General features: G+C 42.9%; 1 protein-coding gene across 12 annotated transcripts in view; it reads left to right on the forward strand.

Moving 5' to 3' along the window:
- The window catches only part of FHOD3 (formin homology 2 domain containing 3), a 413,611-nt gene that overhangs the window by 387,697 nt on the left and 7,902 nt on the right, over positions 1-18,012 (forward strand). For 8 of the 12 annotated variants that reach the window (XM_036229056.1, XM_036229060.1, XM_036229059.1 and 5 more), the window contains 4 exons: positions 2,526-2,718; positions 6,412-6,435; positions 7,994-8,168; positions 12,295-12,456. In XM_036229056.1, the coding sequence (XP_036084949.1) occupies positions 2,526-2,718; positions 6,412-6,435; positions 7,994-8,168; positions 12,295-12,456 (554 nt within the window). The remainder of the gene's footprint in view (positions 1-2,525; positions 2,719-6,411; positions 6,436-7,993; positions 8,169-12,294; positions 12,457-18,012) is intronic. The other 4 variants (XM_036229058.1, XM_036229067.1, XM_036229065.1 and 1 more) reach the window with 1 other exon arrangement.

Consider the following 18,012-nt stretch of genomic DNA (forward strand, 5'->3'; position numbering starts at 1 on the left):
TGAAAGTGACAAACTCAGCTAACAAAAATCCCTTAAATGTTTTACTCCTTTAAAGTCATCTGCCCTTTGTACTTCTGCAAGGAATGCCATAGTGTCTTTCCTTTCAAAGGTACATCTGAATTTTCTTCAAATATGCATTTTACTTGCTTGTTGTTACTCTCCTCTGCTTACAGATTATATGCTTGAATTCTGTTTCCAACTCATGTTAAGTTTGAATCCACAGTGTTCTAGAAAGTAGGGGATAAAGATTCTTAGGTTTTTCCTATGTGTAAAAGAAGACCCAGCTTGTGGGCCGATTGATTCTCCCCTTGATTCATTTCGCACACAGATCTGGAGTAGTGATAAGTGTTGATATATGTAGTATATATCACACTATCCTATCCTAATGTGTGATTTCTTATCATATGTCCAATGTATAATCTCAGGTGGTAATTAGAGCCAGCTGGGAAGAAAAATTACAAGTATAATTGGAACTGGGAATGGCAAGAAGGTGGTTTTACACTGGGCTGTTAGGGAAGACTCCTCTGAAGATGTGCTACTTGGGCAGAGACCTGTGGGATGAGAGTAGTCCATACAGCTGTCTGTAGTGGAAATGTTCTGGGCATAGGGAATAGCTAGTACTGAACGCCTTGTCAGGGGCTATGGTGCTCCCAGCAGAGTGGCCTCCCCACCCTTCTTCACAACTTCTGCAGGCTCTCAGCTCAGCCACGTCCCCCCACCCCAGGAACCCCTATAGATCACATGTGAGGCCTGAGTCCCTGAGGTGGGCTTGTTCAAGAAATCACGAGGAGTCCAGTGTGGCTTGGGTCATAGGAGATGAGATTGGAGAGGTTAGTGCACCAGTTGTCCAGGACCTTGTATGGATATACCACATGTTGTTTATTCATTTGTTGATGGATGTTTCGGTTGTTTCCACTTTTTGGCTATTTTTGACTAGTGCTATTATGAACATATGTGTAGAAGGTTTTGCATGGACACATATATTCATTTCTTTTGCGTATATGCATTGAAACAAAATTGCTAGGTCATTTAGTAATTCTATATGGCTTTTTGGGAACTGCCAGACTTTTCCATAGCAGCCGAACCATTTTATGTTCTCATTAGTACTGTAGGAGGGTCCCAATTACTCCACAGCCTCACCAATACTTGTTATTGACCATCTTTTTAAATTATAGCCATCTTAGCACAAAGTGGTATTTCTTGTGGTTTTGATTCACGCTCCCCTGATGACTAATGATGTTGAGCATCTTTTTATGTACTTATTTGCTATTTGCATTTCTTTTTAAGAAATGTCATTCGAATTATTTGTCCCTTTTTTATTTGTCATTTTAGCTGAGTTGAGAAGATTTCTTTATATATTCCGAATACAAACTCTTCATCAGATTTATGACTTACAGACATTTTCTCCTATTCTGTGGGGTATATTTTCACTCTTGATAGTATCCTTTGAAGCATAACAGTTTTTTGTTTTTTTTTTAATTTTGATGTTCAGTTTATCCATTTTTTTCTTTAGGTGCTTATGCTTTTGGTATCATATCTAAGAAATCAATTCCTGATCCAAAGTCATGAAAATTTTTATTTTCTTCTGAGAGTTTTATAGTGTTAGCTAGCATTTTTGGTTTTAAATAGCATTTTTTAACCCCCTTTAAATACACATTGTATGCTTTACTTTATTGTTCTTCACAAAAAAATAGATAAAGCAATGTCTCTCATTTAAAAAAGAAACCAAACTCTTATTCAAACTGTACAAATTAGAGAGATCAAAGACAAAAGGTTTTGTCTACCAATAGTTTAATCGTTTATAGAATACTGTTTGTTCTACATAAAAATTTCCTTCAATCTTCTAGTATCTTCTTTCTCATTTCCTGATAACTAAAAATTGGACACTTGTTTGCTCATTTAATTTCTTTTTACAAAGAACTTAATAGAATCCAACAATTTTTGTTTATAAATAGCTGAAATAAATTTATTTTGTACTGTGTGTTTAATGTGTCCTAATTAAATTAAGATTGTATATAATATTACAAGAAAATATTTCAAAATATTTACTCAGAGTAAACTTTATAAGCATGTTTTTATAAACCCTCAATTGACATGTTATTCATAATATGTTGTTTATTCCAAGTATTCATTAGAGCAGGTTCCCAAGAAATTGCTAAGCAACATTTCTTTATTCCTTATTTAATTTTATCTAATCTAGAAACTGCAATTTTTTCCTAAAAATAGAACTTTATAATTTTTCTTACTAAAGTTTTGTATATCCACTTTAGGAAAACATTAAAACACAGATAAGCAAGGTAATTAATTTCCTGAAATCCTTCCACCCAGACATAACCTCTCTCAATGAGAAAGTGAGTGGAACTTGACCTCTGCTTTCATTTTCACTTGAGAAGACTTTTCAACCTCAAAGCCTCAGGAATGAAGAACAGTATCATTGGCTGTTTGATTTCTTACTGAAAGTTTTGAGATAATTTGTTTTTGTTCCTTAAAATGGAAGTCATTGCCATTATTGTTTTTCCTTGCAGGTTCCATTCTTTTTTGCTCTTTATGGGGCATCCACCTTATGCGATTCGAGAAGTGAACATAAACAAGTTCTGCAGGATCATTAGTGAATTTGCTTTGGAGTATCGAACCACCAGGGAAAGGGTTTTGCAGCAGAAACAGAAACGGGCCAACCACAGAGAAAGAAATAAGACCAGAGGGAAGATGATCACTGATGTAAGTCATGGAATCAGCCTCTTTGTGTCATTTATTTTTTAAAAACTTCCCAGTTTGGGAACTGTGCTTTTAGAAAAAAAAAAATGTGAAAAAAAAACTGTCTTTTGAAAAATACTGTAAACTGCTCCTCTACCATTTCTGTGAAAATCTGCTATATAACAAACAAGGAAGTAGGTCATATAAGTTAGGAATGTGTGGTTGGTGGAGTTGTATGATGCTGATGACATTAAAGGCTTGATTCCATTTTCAAGTGATTGGTAAAATTGGAGAAAAAGAAAAAATATCAAACATAATGCCACTTATCATCAAAAGATAAATGTGCTCATTTAGGAATTGACTCAGGATTTGTCATCATAGAGATGCTTTATAACCAATAGGTTGACACATAGACCATCCATTCTAGGCATCTGATTAAAGAAATAATTGGTGTGGTTGCTCAAAGATGTAATCTAATGGGCTCCTGGCAGTCCCTTGAGTCAGAGAATATCAGAGTGGGATGAGATTTAGGGGGACAGTGAATCTGGCAAGAGTCCACATGGAGATTCCGTGCATATTTATATGCCTCTCCCTCTCCTGGGCTCTTCCCCCATTTCTCCCACTGCAGGCCTGAGCCCCTTGGGCCGTGGATGCAGTGGTCGTTCAGATGGCAGATGCTTCATAAGTGGAAGGGGGAAAGGATGTGAGAAGATACCTGAGACAAAGACACACAGAGCAGGAGACGCTTTCTGATATGCATTTATGAAAATTATATATACATATGTATGTAGGAAGGAAGGAAGGAAGGAAGGAAGGAAGGAAGGAAGGAAGGAAGGAAGGAAGGAAGGAAGGAAGGACCTTAGCTCTCAGCGATACAGGGAATGGAATGGGAAAAGGATTAAGCCATAGGGAGTGCTGTTATCCTAAGGGTTGCAAGCCTCAGATGAACTCAAATCAGGCACATTTCTTTGGAGAGGAATAAAATCAATCAAGAAGACCTCACTGAGGCTGCCATCTGCACCCAGATGGGTGTCTATGTTGTAGGAGAGACAGAGGACACTTGAGTACTATCCACATTCTTGAAGGATCTAACCTTCCCATGGAGACTCAGATGCATTGTCTTAGAAATTTTTTTATACTTTTAAGGCAGAACTAGGGACTAATCCCATCACTGTCCATCCCAACGAGACTCCTTGTTTGTTTGTTTGTTTGTTTGTTTGTTCGTTTAATTCTCTGGACCCTTAGAGAGTGTTCAAATCACTTTTCTGCAGAAGGAATTCTTCCTACAGCCTCCCGGCTGTTCTAAACACCATTGCCATCAGCTGAGAGTCCTCGTTCCCTCTCCTGAAATCTGCGTTCCATAGGATCTTTAGCTTTCTAGAGGACAGCAATTCAGAAAGCAAACAGAATCCACATGGACAAACTATGGCCCATATCTCATTGCAAAGTATTATTTTAAAAAGAGAGTGCTTATTTTGTGGAAATGAGACACATTGGAGGGTGAAAAATACAAGCCAAATATGTTTATAGTTATGAAAACGCATCTAAATTTCTTGACAAATTCTTGAGATTTTTTACAGATCCCGCTGACATTTTAATTCTATCTTCTCTGAAAACATTCGATTTTCTATTTATAAACAAGGATAAATTTTTCTAGAGTTTGATTCAAAAATATTTAAATTTCCATTAAAATCTGGACAAGTTCCTTCAGTCATCTTCAGCATAGTCACTATTTTTAGTAGGCAAAGTGGCATCATTCCTGTAGAAAGGTTGCCATCTGCTGGAAAATTAGGATATTGTCAATTAAGGCAAAGTACAGCTTCAGGTTTTCCCAGCTCGCAATTAAGTGCTTGCCGTGTGCCCAGCTAGACACGAAACACCAAGGAAGATGTGGGTGCAGTAAAAGACAAGTGCATACCTTAAGGATGTCACAGTATATCCACAGCTTAAACTATTGAAAATGAAACCAAGCAATATATTGACAATTACAGACTCCCTGAGCATTAGAGCTGGAAGTAATTTTTAGAGAAAACTCTAAAACTCTGTCACTTTTAATATAAATGCTAAAGGATGAGAATGGAAGTGATAGCAATTAAACAGGAGTGATTTTATCTCGGAAGCTAAGCAAAGTTGGACCTGGTTAGTACTTGGATGGGAGACCACCTAGGAAGCCCAGGCACTATAGGCATAAAAAATAAAAAAATAAATTTAAAAAAATAAGGGATTATAAGCTGATAAGGTCTTTGCGATCTATGAGGTCAACCAAGGGTTGCCTCGCCCCCTCCCCCCAGCCACCCTCAAAAAAGAAACACACACACACACTTACAGAAATGATTTTAGGAAACAATTATTTTCTAAGAGAAGTCTGAGTTAAATCTAAAGACCCTACATTTGTAGTCAGACCCATATCAACTCTTGTGTGCCTCCCAAGGAAAGATCAGTGAGAAAGTAAGTAATTCCTCATCTTGGTGTCCCAAACTAGTTCTAGACAAAATGATGAAATACACAAGTCTACATCAGGCAGTTGTGACCCTGTTTGCGGTCATGATACTCGAGATAATTCAGAATTTCCACCCCAGGGCTCCCACAAATTGGGGGGCAGTGGTAATCCTGGGTGAGGCCTCATGTCCTCGCTCAACCCCAGCTTCTTCTTCTTTGAAAAGGGAAAGCTAGTTACTTTGAGGAACACTGAGAGGGTATAGATTTTGTATATCAGCATCTTGCACATGTGCGAATTGCTGAAAAAATGCCAGACATCCTGGTTAAATAAATAAACTCTAAGATTTAAAAAAAAAAAAAAAATAGCACAGCAGGACCGTCATCTCTTGTCGCAATGCCATTTGGCTGGGGGCAATGTGGAACGTGATGAACTGGAAGCATTTTGTCATTTCAGTTTCTAAAAGTTTAGTTAATTCTCAAAAACCATGTGTCCAATTTTCTGGCTTAGCTTTGCAACCTCAGTGGAAACAAACACAAGTTAAATTGAGGGAATGTTTAATTTAAAGTCAAGAGATGTATATGACTTTCACCCTCAATTGATTTTTAGAAAAGAGGTATTTTATTTAAAGTTATTTAAGGAAGCTGATCTGATGAGAATTAAGAGTATGGCATTTCAATTCAGACAGCCTCTATGAGGCACAGGTAAGATTTTAAAATGAACTTAATTTCATATTTTTGAGGAAAGATTAATACAACCCATTCTGCTTGGGCTGTTGTTCTTCCATCCTGTCTGGCCTGTGTGTGGAGGATTCTCGGAGCCCAGACCTAGCAGCAGGATGAGAGGGGAGACAACAGTTGGCAGGCGGAGCCAGACAGATGGAGCCCAGTCCACCTACTGAGGTCCTGATGGTGGGCATGTGGTGCTGGGTTCCACAAGATGTGGCCAGCTGAGTGGCAAGGCACAGAGCTGAGGTCTGTAGTGGTCAGAAAACCAGGTAAACTGGCTATCAGCCTCATGGGCAGCCTCAGGAGATTGGTCTGGAGCCCTGCAAGTCCCTTCTGACTTTCATTAGGACTGACCTTGAGGCTCATGCAGGGAACATTCAGACAAGGTCAGGAGGGCCATGCAGGCAGGGCCTGGCAGCTCCCAAATCAAGAGGGGGCCAATTGCTTTACTTGGAATTTGTTGTGACATTGAGATGATCTCATCTTTGCTGACTTCCATGCCTTCTAAGAAGCCCTTCTGTCTTTTCCATCCTGTTCTGTCCTCTCGGGTAGACTGATGAAGAAGACGAAGTTGAGGTATGACTGTTTATAAACACAAAGAATGCCATGTTTGACCTCCCAGGTGTGCCGTAGAGTCTAACCTAACATAAGCGGCATGAAGTGTCAGCACCACTTAGAACTTTAAACCATGCATGGATGTTTTCTGGCTGGTTTCCGTGTGATCACTAACCCTCTGTCATGGGCTCTCATCATGCTGTGTGTACCAGGAACTGAAGGGTTAACCGCATTTTCCAAGCTGTTCCTGAGTCCCAGGCCCTGTCAAGAGTGGCAGGTTTGGCAGCTAGAAAAGTGGACAGAATTTTCCCTCCAGCCCTGTCTGAGTTGTTTGGTAACACAGTATGAGAGCTAGATTCTGAAATAACCACATAAAGAGCCCTAAAACCAAAGAGGAAGTGGGGCGGTGGCTAATAGCCAGGCCAGAGAAGTGTTCACCAGCTGTGGGCAACCTCTGACTTGTGCCCATTTCCTCGATCGGCATCCAGTAAATCCGGTGGGATCAGTGTGAAGGGTGGGATAGGAGTGGTTCCTCTTCCTGGTCCTGGTACGGATGCCAGAACCAAAATCCAACCTGGAGCTGATTGGCCCTGGAAGGTGAGGTGAGCAGTATAGATGACAAGGTACAGGTGTATCCCAGGCTCTCCGTTGCCATGGCCAAGACACCGGATGAAAAGAGGAAGCCGGAATCCATGGAGCTCCTCTTTGTAAATGTGAATCTAGCCGACCTTGTATTTTTCATCCAGATGCTGGGTACTGTGTGCATACGGCCTAATGTTCTAACATACCTCTTGTAAAACATCTATGTCCTGACTCTTTGTTCAGCTGGAATTAGAGAATATCATGTGCTTGTAATGCTTGTTAAAACAAGCAAATTTTTGACACCACAAGAAGTAGTGAGTGTTGCCAAATTCAGTTTTAGCATGAATTTCTGAGTCATGTTCTGATGAGGTCCCTGAAACAAACCGCCCTTGGGGCCGTTGGCAAGTCACTTAATCTTGGAGAGCCTCAGTAGCCTTTTCTGTAAAGTGAGGCGGGACTAGATCTGGAAAAATTCTGCCTGATTTGTAATGTTGTACGATTCCATGACTGACTGCCACTTTCAAAATACTATTATTGTAAGCGATATATAAGAAAAAATTAACTGCTTTCTGGCACTAAATTTAAAATAATAATAAAACTCAATACATTTGATTAACGGATCATGTTTTAATTCTCACAACAGGATTTTGATATTAGAAACAGATTTGCTTTCTGAGTTCTTCCCAGAGCGGATGTCAGTTGCTCCTAGCAGGCCCCCACTGAGGGGATCTGCAGTGAGCCAGGAGACCCACTACAGTGGAGGGATGGGTGTGGTCCTTCTGGAACCAGGGCTTTTCTTTTTGATGGGAGAACTTCCTCTATACACAGACATTTTGTCATTAGTTCATCCACAACCTCAGTGACTGCCATAATGAGAGTGTCTGCAGAATGCACACAAACCAAAAAGACAGAAGGAGAAGGTTTTCCTCAGCTAAACAGTTAACAAGCTTGAGCTGGCTTTCGGGGAGTGACCTCATGCCCCTCTTTGGTCTTGCAGTCCGGCAAGTTCTCTGGCAGTTCTCCAGCACCACCGAGCCAACCCCAAGGCCTGAGCTATGCCGAGGACGCCGCCGAGCATGAGAACATGAAGGCCGTGCTGAAAACCTCGTCCCCTGCTATGGAGGACGCCACGCCAGTGCTGGGCGTCCGCACACGCAGCCGAGCGAGCCGAGGTAACGCTGGCCTGGGCAGGGCGAGTCTTCACGGTTAGCCACCCCACGGGGGTCTTGTCCCCATCAGAGGCTACAGTGTACTGTGCCCAGGCTGCTAAGGGCCATCAACTCCCACGCCCCGGGCTCCGGACGCAGCGGAATCACATGCTTTCTACACCTTTGTGAACCACCTTCAGTAGCTTCATCTCAAAAACAAACAACACTCTCAAAAGTATAACTTAATTCACACGGGAGGAATTATTATTATTGTGAATGAATCCTCATGGGGAAAGCAGGGATCAGTAAACGAGCCCCACTATTTTTGTACATAAAGTCTTATTGGATCACAGCCATACTTACTGGTTTGCGTACTGTCTGTGGCAGAGTCACATGGTTGTGACAGAGACTTCAGGGACCACAGAACCTCTGTACAGAAGAATGTGGCTGTCTCCTGGATTAAAGCATTACCCACCCCCTTTTGTCTTTTTAAATCCTTAGAAGCAAACAGGAAACCAGACTTCACAATGGTAAAGACATAAGAGTATCCAGATTTGTTTCATGACTTGGAAAAATTTTTTTTTTTAATTAAAGTTAAGACATTTTTTGTCAGAGAATGTTGACTTGTGTTTCCCTGGTGTCATCTGACACCACGTTGACCTTCGTAACTTTCCTCACTGCCTGCAGGATACGCCCACACTGTCCGTGCTGTCATTTGCAGTCCCCTGTGGTCTGAGCCCATCCCATCTTGTCATCCCTACATTGTGGGCACACCTGTGTCTCCCTGAGCCCTGCTGTTGCTCATGTTGCCCCTTCTCTGCCTGTCCAGGCCCCATTCACCCCCAGATTCCACCTACTCCACACTCTGACATGCAGGCCGCTCATCGTCTCTAGACTTTAGTCTTGAGCCTGCGACAGGGCTTTTCCTGTGTATGCAGTTAGGAATGTGCCAGGAGAAGGTCTGCCTCCCCCCACCCTGGCCCCATCTGAGATGCATGTGACAATTAGAAAGTATTACTTCTTACTGTCTGTAGAAGGTGGCCACTTCTCAGAAAAACCAAGAAGTGACAGGAGAGAAAGTGTGTGAACAAGAAAAGGTGTAAGAGGGGAGAAGAAAGTGGGGAAAGTCAGAAGGTGAAGAGAGTGGCATCACTAGATGCTGAGCAGTAGAGGCTGTCAGTCTAGACAAAGCATAGAACAAGGATTAGGATAAAATAAAACAGCTTTGCAATGTTATGGGGTGTGGGGAAAGGAACCTCTTGTATCCTGTGGTACCCAAAAAGGCCTACGACATCCCAGACATGAGTCTCTCTGTGCCTGGCAGCTCTTGCAGAGTTCGTGTGGTAGACTAAACGTGACCACCAGGAAGATCAAGGATAGCATTGATGCCTGCACTGTTGGTGACCCCAGCCATCAGGAATCTTGAGTCCTGTACCTTGTGGGATACAAGGGCAGTGTAATGAAAGCCATCTTGAGGTCCAGTATTTCTACTGGCACATATCAGGTTGTGCTAATTTTAAAAGAGAAAATAGACAGCTGCTCCTGACTGGAAAGGACAAAGAGGAAAAGATGTTGCTGAGTTTGTACACTATGAGTTCATTTCCAGAATGAGCATGCAGAAAGCCGTTCCTTGTAGGCATCTCCTGACATCTTACAGGAAAGATGTCCAGTTTCTCTGCACATTTGGAGACTTCTGCTTCCAGGTAGGACACAGTAGGGAGTGGCAAGCCACCACTCTTGTTACAACAATTAGAAATTTTTTTTAAATGGCAAAAACTTTCTTTTAAACAATATCAGAGAACTGTGAGAGAAAAGAGGACTATACCAACTCGAATCCTGGGTGGGCTGAGAGTTCCTCTCTAGGAGCATCTGCCATGTCTGGGCACATGGTGAGCATAAGACTTGCCCTGGGCAGAGCAACTCTAACAGTAAAGAGAACCTGGCAGAACTTCTAATAGCCATGTGAGTTGCCGTAAGAGATTGGAATCTAGAAGAGCTCCAAACACAGACAATTTTCTCCAAGGGAATTTTGTGCTGGGCAGCATAGAGAGGGGAGGCTGGGCCAGAAAGGCCAAAGGAAGGGTCCTGCAGTCTTGGAGGCCTGAGGAAACTAAGACAAGCCAGAGTAAGTGCCTTCAACAAACAATACAAATATGTAAAGACAGAGATGTGCCTGAACCCTGCTCAGGACTTCACTTTGCCTAACAGGAAAGAGTAAAGCCTGGGGGGAAACTCTACTAACCTCAGTCTTCTCATTCTTTTATACACAAAGTCCAGTCCATAATCAAAATTATAAGCCAAGAGAAGAATGCGAAAATGTGACTGACAGGAGGAAAAGTATGCAATAGTTTGCAGATCCACAGGTGATCCAGATGTTGAAATTTGCAGTCAGAATTTAACCATTGTAAATGTTAAAAGACAATGAAGGAAACTGCAGATGAATTGATTAAAAGATAATTTCAACAAACAATTGAAATTTATAATAAAAAATGAATCAAATGATCGGTGGACATTCTGGAACTGCAAAGGAATATATCTGAAATGAGAAACATTGCATGGGTTTAATAGCAGACTAGTCTCAATGGAAGAGGGGCTCAGTAAATTCAAAAATAGATTAGTAGAAAATATACAAACTGAAGCAAATCTAAGGGGAATAAATACAAAGAAAAGCCTACCTTGGCATCCCATAGGCTAACTGCTCAAAACCAAAGATAAAGGTAAAATCCTTAAAGCAGCCAGAGAGAAAAGATACATTACTTTTTAAGGAACAGCAAGCAATAAGATTGATAGCTCAGTGTTAGCAGAAACTATGGGAGTCAGAAGAAAATGGAGTGACAGCTTAAACTGCCAAGAAGGAAACTTCCTAACCTAGACGTTTTTATCTATCCAGGGAAATTCAGAAACGAAGGCCAACTTTTATTACAGTAAAATAATATATCTACTTCGATATTATTGTTTTCCTTTTAGACAATTTTTAGGTTAGATTTTTAAGGAAAAAATGTGTTATCTTTCAAGCTACAATCTATACATTTTGAAAAATGAAGTCAAAATAAAGTGATGTAGTGCTATCTTGGTCTATAATGCTTTATCCCCTCCGCTACATCTCAGTACATATAAATATCTTAACACTTGGGAGACTGTGGTGAGCCCAGTGACCCCTTGGGTCTGTAAAAGATGTGGGCAGTGTTCCCCTGATGGCTACATGTGAATGCAAAGGTTCCAGGAAGAGAAATGGATATGTGACCAGGAAGAATGGGCACCAACAATAATCAGACAGTGAAGACAGTGACCAGAGGAGAGAGGATAAAAAAGCAGAACCAAGAATGAGGTCATGAAGGAATGAACTCATTGTAAAACTGAGTTTGACAGTCCTGGACTTATGGAAAGACATCCCTTTTAACATGACTCGGGAATCCATGTTTTCAGGGGGCCTTCTTCTTGCTTTTCTATAGGCAGATGCATCTATGCCAGGTTTGGACTGTGTTAACGTATACTTAGTAATAAACGTATTTTTCTTGTCAGGGAGCAAGGGGATATACCAAAGAGAATTTATGTCAACTTCTGCTTAGCTGGTTGTAGAGGGCAGACAATCTTGTTACAATCCTTAAAGGCTAGGTAATCCAAAGATAAATTATGTATCAAAGTCTATTGGTTTCCATTGAACCTAATGAGAAGTTGGGGTTAGTTAAAATCCAGTAGGCACATACAACCATGGTTAGAGAGTGAGTTAATGAATGTCTGTGGACATTACTGGATGTACATCACTGGAGACCTGTGATGTGCACACTACTGTGCTGCACGGGGCGTCTGCCCTCCTGTGATCACAGGCCCTGACAGTTGAAGGCAACCCATCCAGGCACAGAAAGTTAAAGGACAACGGAAGACAGGAACACAAGTGCAGTACAAGGTGTCCTGACAAAGGTGACCTAAGTGTGGGTTTATGGAGAGTTCAGAGCCTGGGGGGTAAGGTTCACAGGTCACAGTGTGCCTCTGTGGCGGGGACAGGTGAGCAGTCTGGATCCGTCAGGCTCAAGCTGTCTGCTCTGCTCCGATGCTGACAGAGCTCTGCCGCTGGAGGAGCAGTGCTGTGTGTTTTCCTTGGTGTTTTCCTTCTCTCTGAGCACGTGGAACTCTCTGGTTAATTCTTCAGGATCCACCAGTTCATGGACTCTGGGGACTGATGACTCACCTACTGTCACAGATGATGCAGCTGATGAGATCATGGACCGCATTGTCAAGTCGGCCACCCAAGTGCCCAGTCAGCGAGTGGTGCCTCGGGAGAGGAAACGCTCCCGGGCCAACCGGAAGTCTCGTAAGTGCCTTTGAGCTGGGGTGGCATGAGAAATCCACCCCACAGGGACCCACCCTGCAGTTCTGTGTGACCCAGGAAGGGCAGAGACCCAGAGGCAGGCTCCAGTGAATTGTCAGTGGTGCCTAGAGGGCCCACCTGTGCTCGTCAACCATGCTTGACATTCAGCGTTGGCCATCATGGAAGAGGGGTGCTGTAGCCACCCCTGTCCAGTGTATTTGTCATTTCTGACCAGGCCTCCCTGGTTTCACACTTTGTCCCTGGAAAGGTCTGAAAGGCCCTTACAAGTCTCTGGTGTGCAAGAGTGAGTACAAAAGGAACCATTGCCAAGTACTGCCCCAGATACTTTGCTAGATGCTATATTTCTGCCCCTCACGCAGCATCAGGAGCCACTTTCTGGGCTGGAGATGGTCTCCCCAGGGGTTCACTGCTGCTCGTGAACATGTTCAAGGTGAAAACCAGTGATTCTTATGGTCATTAGGATGCTTAAACTACTTCATATGAGCTTAGGGTGACCAGTTCTTTTTTTCTTTTCCTACCAATTAAATCAAAGCAACTGATATTTTCCTTTAGATTGAGTCTACTGCATGCTCCTGCCCCCTGAATGATGGGTATGAGGTGGCCCCTGCAGGCACTGTGCTGACTCTCACAGGGACTACCCTCTGTAGAAAAGCAGGGTTCCTTTGAATTCTTTCATGTCCGCTTGCGTTTGCAATGACCTTTGCATGTTTCAAGAGATTGCTCAGCCCCCAAGCTTTGGCCTGCTGCCAGTCACTCAAGAGATAGCTCGAGTCTCCACCAGCTCTGCCCCTGGAATAAGAGGTGATGACTAGGACAGGAATTGGTGACCTTCCATAAGAAGAAAGGCTGATTGCCTGCTCGTGTCCTGACTGGTTCTTAAAATTGACAGAAGAGTGACTCCAAGTAGTCAGGACTTCAGTAAGGACTCAGACTCAGAGAACCCCCAGTGGTGCCACCTTTGAGGTTCACACAGGCAGTAAGTGGGGTTTGGGCTGTATCCATTGGACCCCGTAGTTCTGTTTGACCCACTGAAAAGCTTGTTTCCAGGGTAAAGAACAGCAAACCCATTGCTCTTATTTATCAGACTCTGCTCTTTTTACATGATCTGCTTTCATTTCTGATAGAGACTTTTTCCCCAGAAAGGAAAGCAACCCTTGGTAACTCCAGCAGAAAGAGGCAGAGGTTCCCAAACCACAGAGTTTGGGGTTCAGCAGGGGTGAGGGATAAGATTCTCATTTAGTCAGATGGGGAGCTGCGAGTCAGTTTTTTGCCCTGCTCCTAGATGAGAGCGATGCTGCTGGTCCTTGGTCCACACTTGAGTAACAGGGCTCTTTGGCTGTGGCTCCCAACCATGGCCGCACATTAAAGCCTTCTGCAAAGTTTTGGAAATTCCAGGCATCTGGGCTGCCCTTTGGGGCCCTCAATTAACTGGTGGGATTAGGAAGTGGGCTCTCCTTCCACTGGGTGCACCCCCTGCCACATTTCTACTATTTTTTAAATGGAAAACTATCATTCAGTAGAACTGGCTTTTTACATCTTCAAGAATATCTTTGCGGGCTCCAACTTCAATATCTAAGGCATTTACATTTATTTTTTCCAACATTTTGCTATTTTCTGGCTTTGCTGTGAAGTCTTTGCCAGTCTCCTAGTACACCCATGTAAGAACTTGCTACTCAAAGTTGGTCCTCAGACAATGTGGACATCTCTTACAGGCTGGTTAGAAATGCATATTCATGGAGCCCATCCCAGGGCAACCAATTCAGAATCTGAGTTTAACAAGATCCCCAGGTGACTCATGTACATGCAGTAAGGCGGAGCAGCACTGGGGTCTGAGCCCGGGAGAGGACTCGCAGGGTCTTCCGCTGTGCACATCTTCAGTGGCAAACTCTTCCTCAAGAGGTGGGGCTAATCCACACTCTCTACATACTGCATGATGAATCTAACTTGCTCCAGGCCAAAGCAACACTTCTCTTTTTGCCTCTCTGAAGGGGGCAAAGTAATATTTCCTTGTGGTTTAAACCGACTTTTTCTTACATACTAGGAAGGTTGAGCCTCTCGTCATTTGCATCCCTTTTGTGTATGGATTGTCCATAGCTTTTGTTTCCTTTTTTCTTGGTCTTTTTCATGATAAGAAATCAATTTCTTAATAGTGTTTAAAATGAAACCTATGAAAGGCTTTTCGAGGTCTTAAGTAGATTATCTTCAGTATTTGCCATTTATTGCCCTTGTATTAGTTATTTCAGTAAACTGGTGACCAAATGGCAGAAACCTTGGTCACTCCTGGTCTTGTTGCAATGGGCAACCTCATTGCAAGAATGACCACTGGAAGGAGTTCGGAAAAACATATTGTGGGTAGACTGAGGGAGAGAGAAAGGATGCCAGGCCAAGGAGTGTCCTCGCAGAGATGGGCTGAGTCGGTCCAGGGAGCTCAGAAAAAGAATCTGCATGAGACGGTGGCCTGCTAGTCCCTGGAAGCCAGGGTATGTGTAGCTTACACATCTGTGTTGGCAAAGAGTGTTGGCCCTGCCCTCTGGTCTAGAGAGAACCAGATTCTTAGAGAGACACATAATGTCACTGGAAACGATACCACAGTCAAATTAATTTTTCTCTTCAATCTGGCCAGAGATATTTTGCTTGTTTTTGTTGTTGACATAAAATAATTTCCTTTGGTATCGTTTCCATTCCAATGTTATACAAAACAGCCGTATATATTTTTTTTTACTTAGCCAAACATATTTTATCCTGTGATGCAGTTACTACAACAAATACAGCACTGCATTTATGTAAATGTTTATCTGTAACGGGTTTAATTTATTAGTAATGGCACCATCAGCAGAAATTTAAGATGGAGGAAGTTACTTTGGTTTCCATTATAAAAGAGTGATAAACTCCAGCTTTTCTCAACAAGTTAAAGGAATAAGAAAAACACAATATACAAAATTAACATGAAGTTTCCCTTCTGGGCGTCCCCCTGAAACAGTCCCATATTTAATTTGATTGTTTAATGGTGGTGATGAGGCAAGTGGATAATGAATAACCAACATATTTAGGCTCTAACTCATTTGGCTAAAGACAATAATAGTCCAGCTATTGCAGGAAACAGAATCCATCCCATAACCCAGAAATTTATGACCTGCAAGCCACTTGAGTATCCTCCAAGATAATTAAATGTCTGCTTTTGTGTTTGATGCTTGTGGCCAGGCCTACACAAGCCAAATGACCTGTTAAAGCCTGAAATAATAGGCCAGTCAGGATGCAATGAGAGCATCTTTATCGATTTGCAGGTTCCCATGGCTCAGTTCTGCTGCTTTTCCAGCTGGTGCCATCAGGGTGTCATTAAGTAAAATGTTTCAAACTATCCAGTTGATTTCTAGCCTGTGAAATGGTTGATCTAACATACCTCATATGCTCCCCCAGATTCTAGCCAAGGCTCTCCATCAAATTGGTTTGTGTATCTGACTGAGGGAGAACGTTCCCCAAGCTCTAAGGAATTTTTTCTTATTTTGCTTTTTCCTCTCATATTGGAGTAGATATTTGGTCCTAGGGCTATTTGTCCTGCTAGGCCTTCTGGATATTGGCCTCCCCTAGTCTAGATAACCCAGAAGCTGACTGGCATTTGAGGTGTCCTTATGGGTATGATTCTGTCAGATGGGTGGAGAAGGAGAGGTGCTTTTCCTGTGTTTTTTATTTTTTTTCTTTTGGACCCATCTTGGGAAGAGGATCTGCACCCAGCTGGCTGCCTGCATGTGGCCACTAGCCAGATGACCATGGGACAGAGTGGGGGTTAGGGACTCATCGTCTGCCTTTTCTCGTTCCCAAGGAAGCCCAGGTCTTGAGAGAGGCAGGCTGCCCCTGCTCCTGTCACCTTTCCCTCTGAGAGCAGTCTGGGCCCCACCCGTGTGACATGACCATGAAGTTTTGGGCTCAGGTCTGTATGTCTATAAAGATGTGATTGCTTAGATGTGACTTACAAGTAATCAACCAATTTCTTAGTTAGTTAGGATCCTAAGGTTGGTCACCTCACAAGAACAGTTCCGCTCTGGGCAGAGACAGAAGTCTGATGCCAGGGCCTATGGGAAAGGAACGCAGAACTCTGATCGGATTTCGCGCCCTGACTCTCATCCCCTCACACCGTGGCTTCCTTCTCAACGTGTGTCTTGTGAAGCTTCGACAGTCTTGTTGAAGGGCGTGTGGCAGGTTTCATGCTGATGTAACTAAAATTTAATCATATTTCTCTTACAGAATATTAAGGGATGTGGCCATGCTATCTGTTAAGTAGCATTTCGAGAAGAAGGAATGGTAGAATCTGAAAAATTATTAAAGCTGTTTAGGGGAAAACAGGGTTTATGCCTCACAAAATATTAGATTCAGCCCTGGGTCTGATCAGTACACAACTGAGTTCATTTGTCTCTCTGCTTTTCCAAAGTGGTATTTGAAAACACCCAGGAATTTTCCTACTAATCTCATTTTAAAAAATTTCCCTCCATTTAATTTAAATAGTTATTTCTTGCTTACTGTGAACCAATTTTATATTTATATAAAATTTATATTTATAGGGCAAGCCAGCGATGGCAATAGGCCAGAGGCTTTAAAACTAACACTCTTGGAATACAGCAAAATAAGATATTAGTGGAAAAAACTAAATTTTCTAAAACTTTCATCTTCTTGACAGCAGTGTCATTACTATTTACTTAGCACATAATTATCATAGAGCTCATCAAAGCTGGACTGACCCCTTCTCCCAAGACAGCGGAGGGCGCTCACCTGTTTGTGTAGGACACAGGGCAGGAAGATAAAGAGACCACATCCACAAGAGGACCAAAAGTCTTGGGTCAGGAGTCTCTACATTTTAGAGGGCCTGTACCCGTTGGGAGGAGTGCCACCCTCAGTGCCCCTCAGGCTGCAGAAGGAGAGGGACCAGAACAGGATGCAGCTGACAGGGGCTCTCTAATTTGCCAGGGCCTACTTTAAGCCTGTAGTGAGTTTCGAAAAACTTTTCCCTGGAAAAGGGAGATGGGGAAGTGAAGAAGCCATTTGCAGCCTTTGCTCTGCATAGGGGGTGTGGGTGGGGGTCCTTGGAGGCAGGGGTGAGTGAACGCTGGAAGGGGACTTGGAAGGAGGAGGAATGGGCATGACGAGAGTCTGGGAACTGGGGAGAGAAACGAGGCTGAAACCAGAGTAGGTGCTGCCAGAACTGTAAACAGACCCCACATCACTGGCGCCCCAGAAGCAGGTCCAAAACTGGAGTGTATGGGCCTCGCTTCTGAGCCCACGGGGGTGGGAGCTGCCCCATACCCCACAGCAGGGCCAGGCCAGAGGCCAAGACTCTGAGGTGGCAAGAAATTCAGGCAGAAGCCTTGGAGTTACAGAGGTGATGCAGAAGAATTTGAAAGTGTTTCACTGCACTGAATGGCTTTCTGGTCATCTCATTTTTCAGACGATTCACCCTCCCGTAGTGGGAACTAACACACTGAATGAAAGAGGAGGCTGACTTGGGTGTTCTTCACCATATCTCTCTGTGTGCCAGGCAACCGTTTG

The sequence above is a fragment of the Rousettus aegyptiacus genome, unplaced genomic scaffold (genome assembly GCF_014176215.1).
Source record: "Rousettus aegyptiacus isolate mRouAeg1 unplaced genomic scaffold, mRouAeg1.p scaffold_m13_p_12, whole genome shotgun sequence".
NCBI lineage: Eukaryota > Metazoa > Chordata > Mammalia > Chiroptera > Pteropodidae > Rousettus > Rousettus aegyptiacus.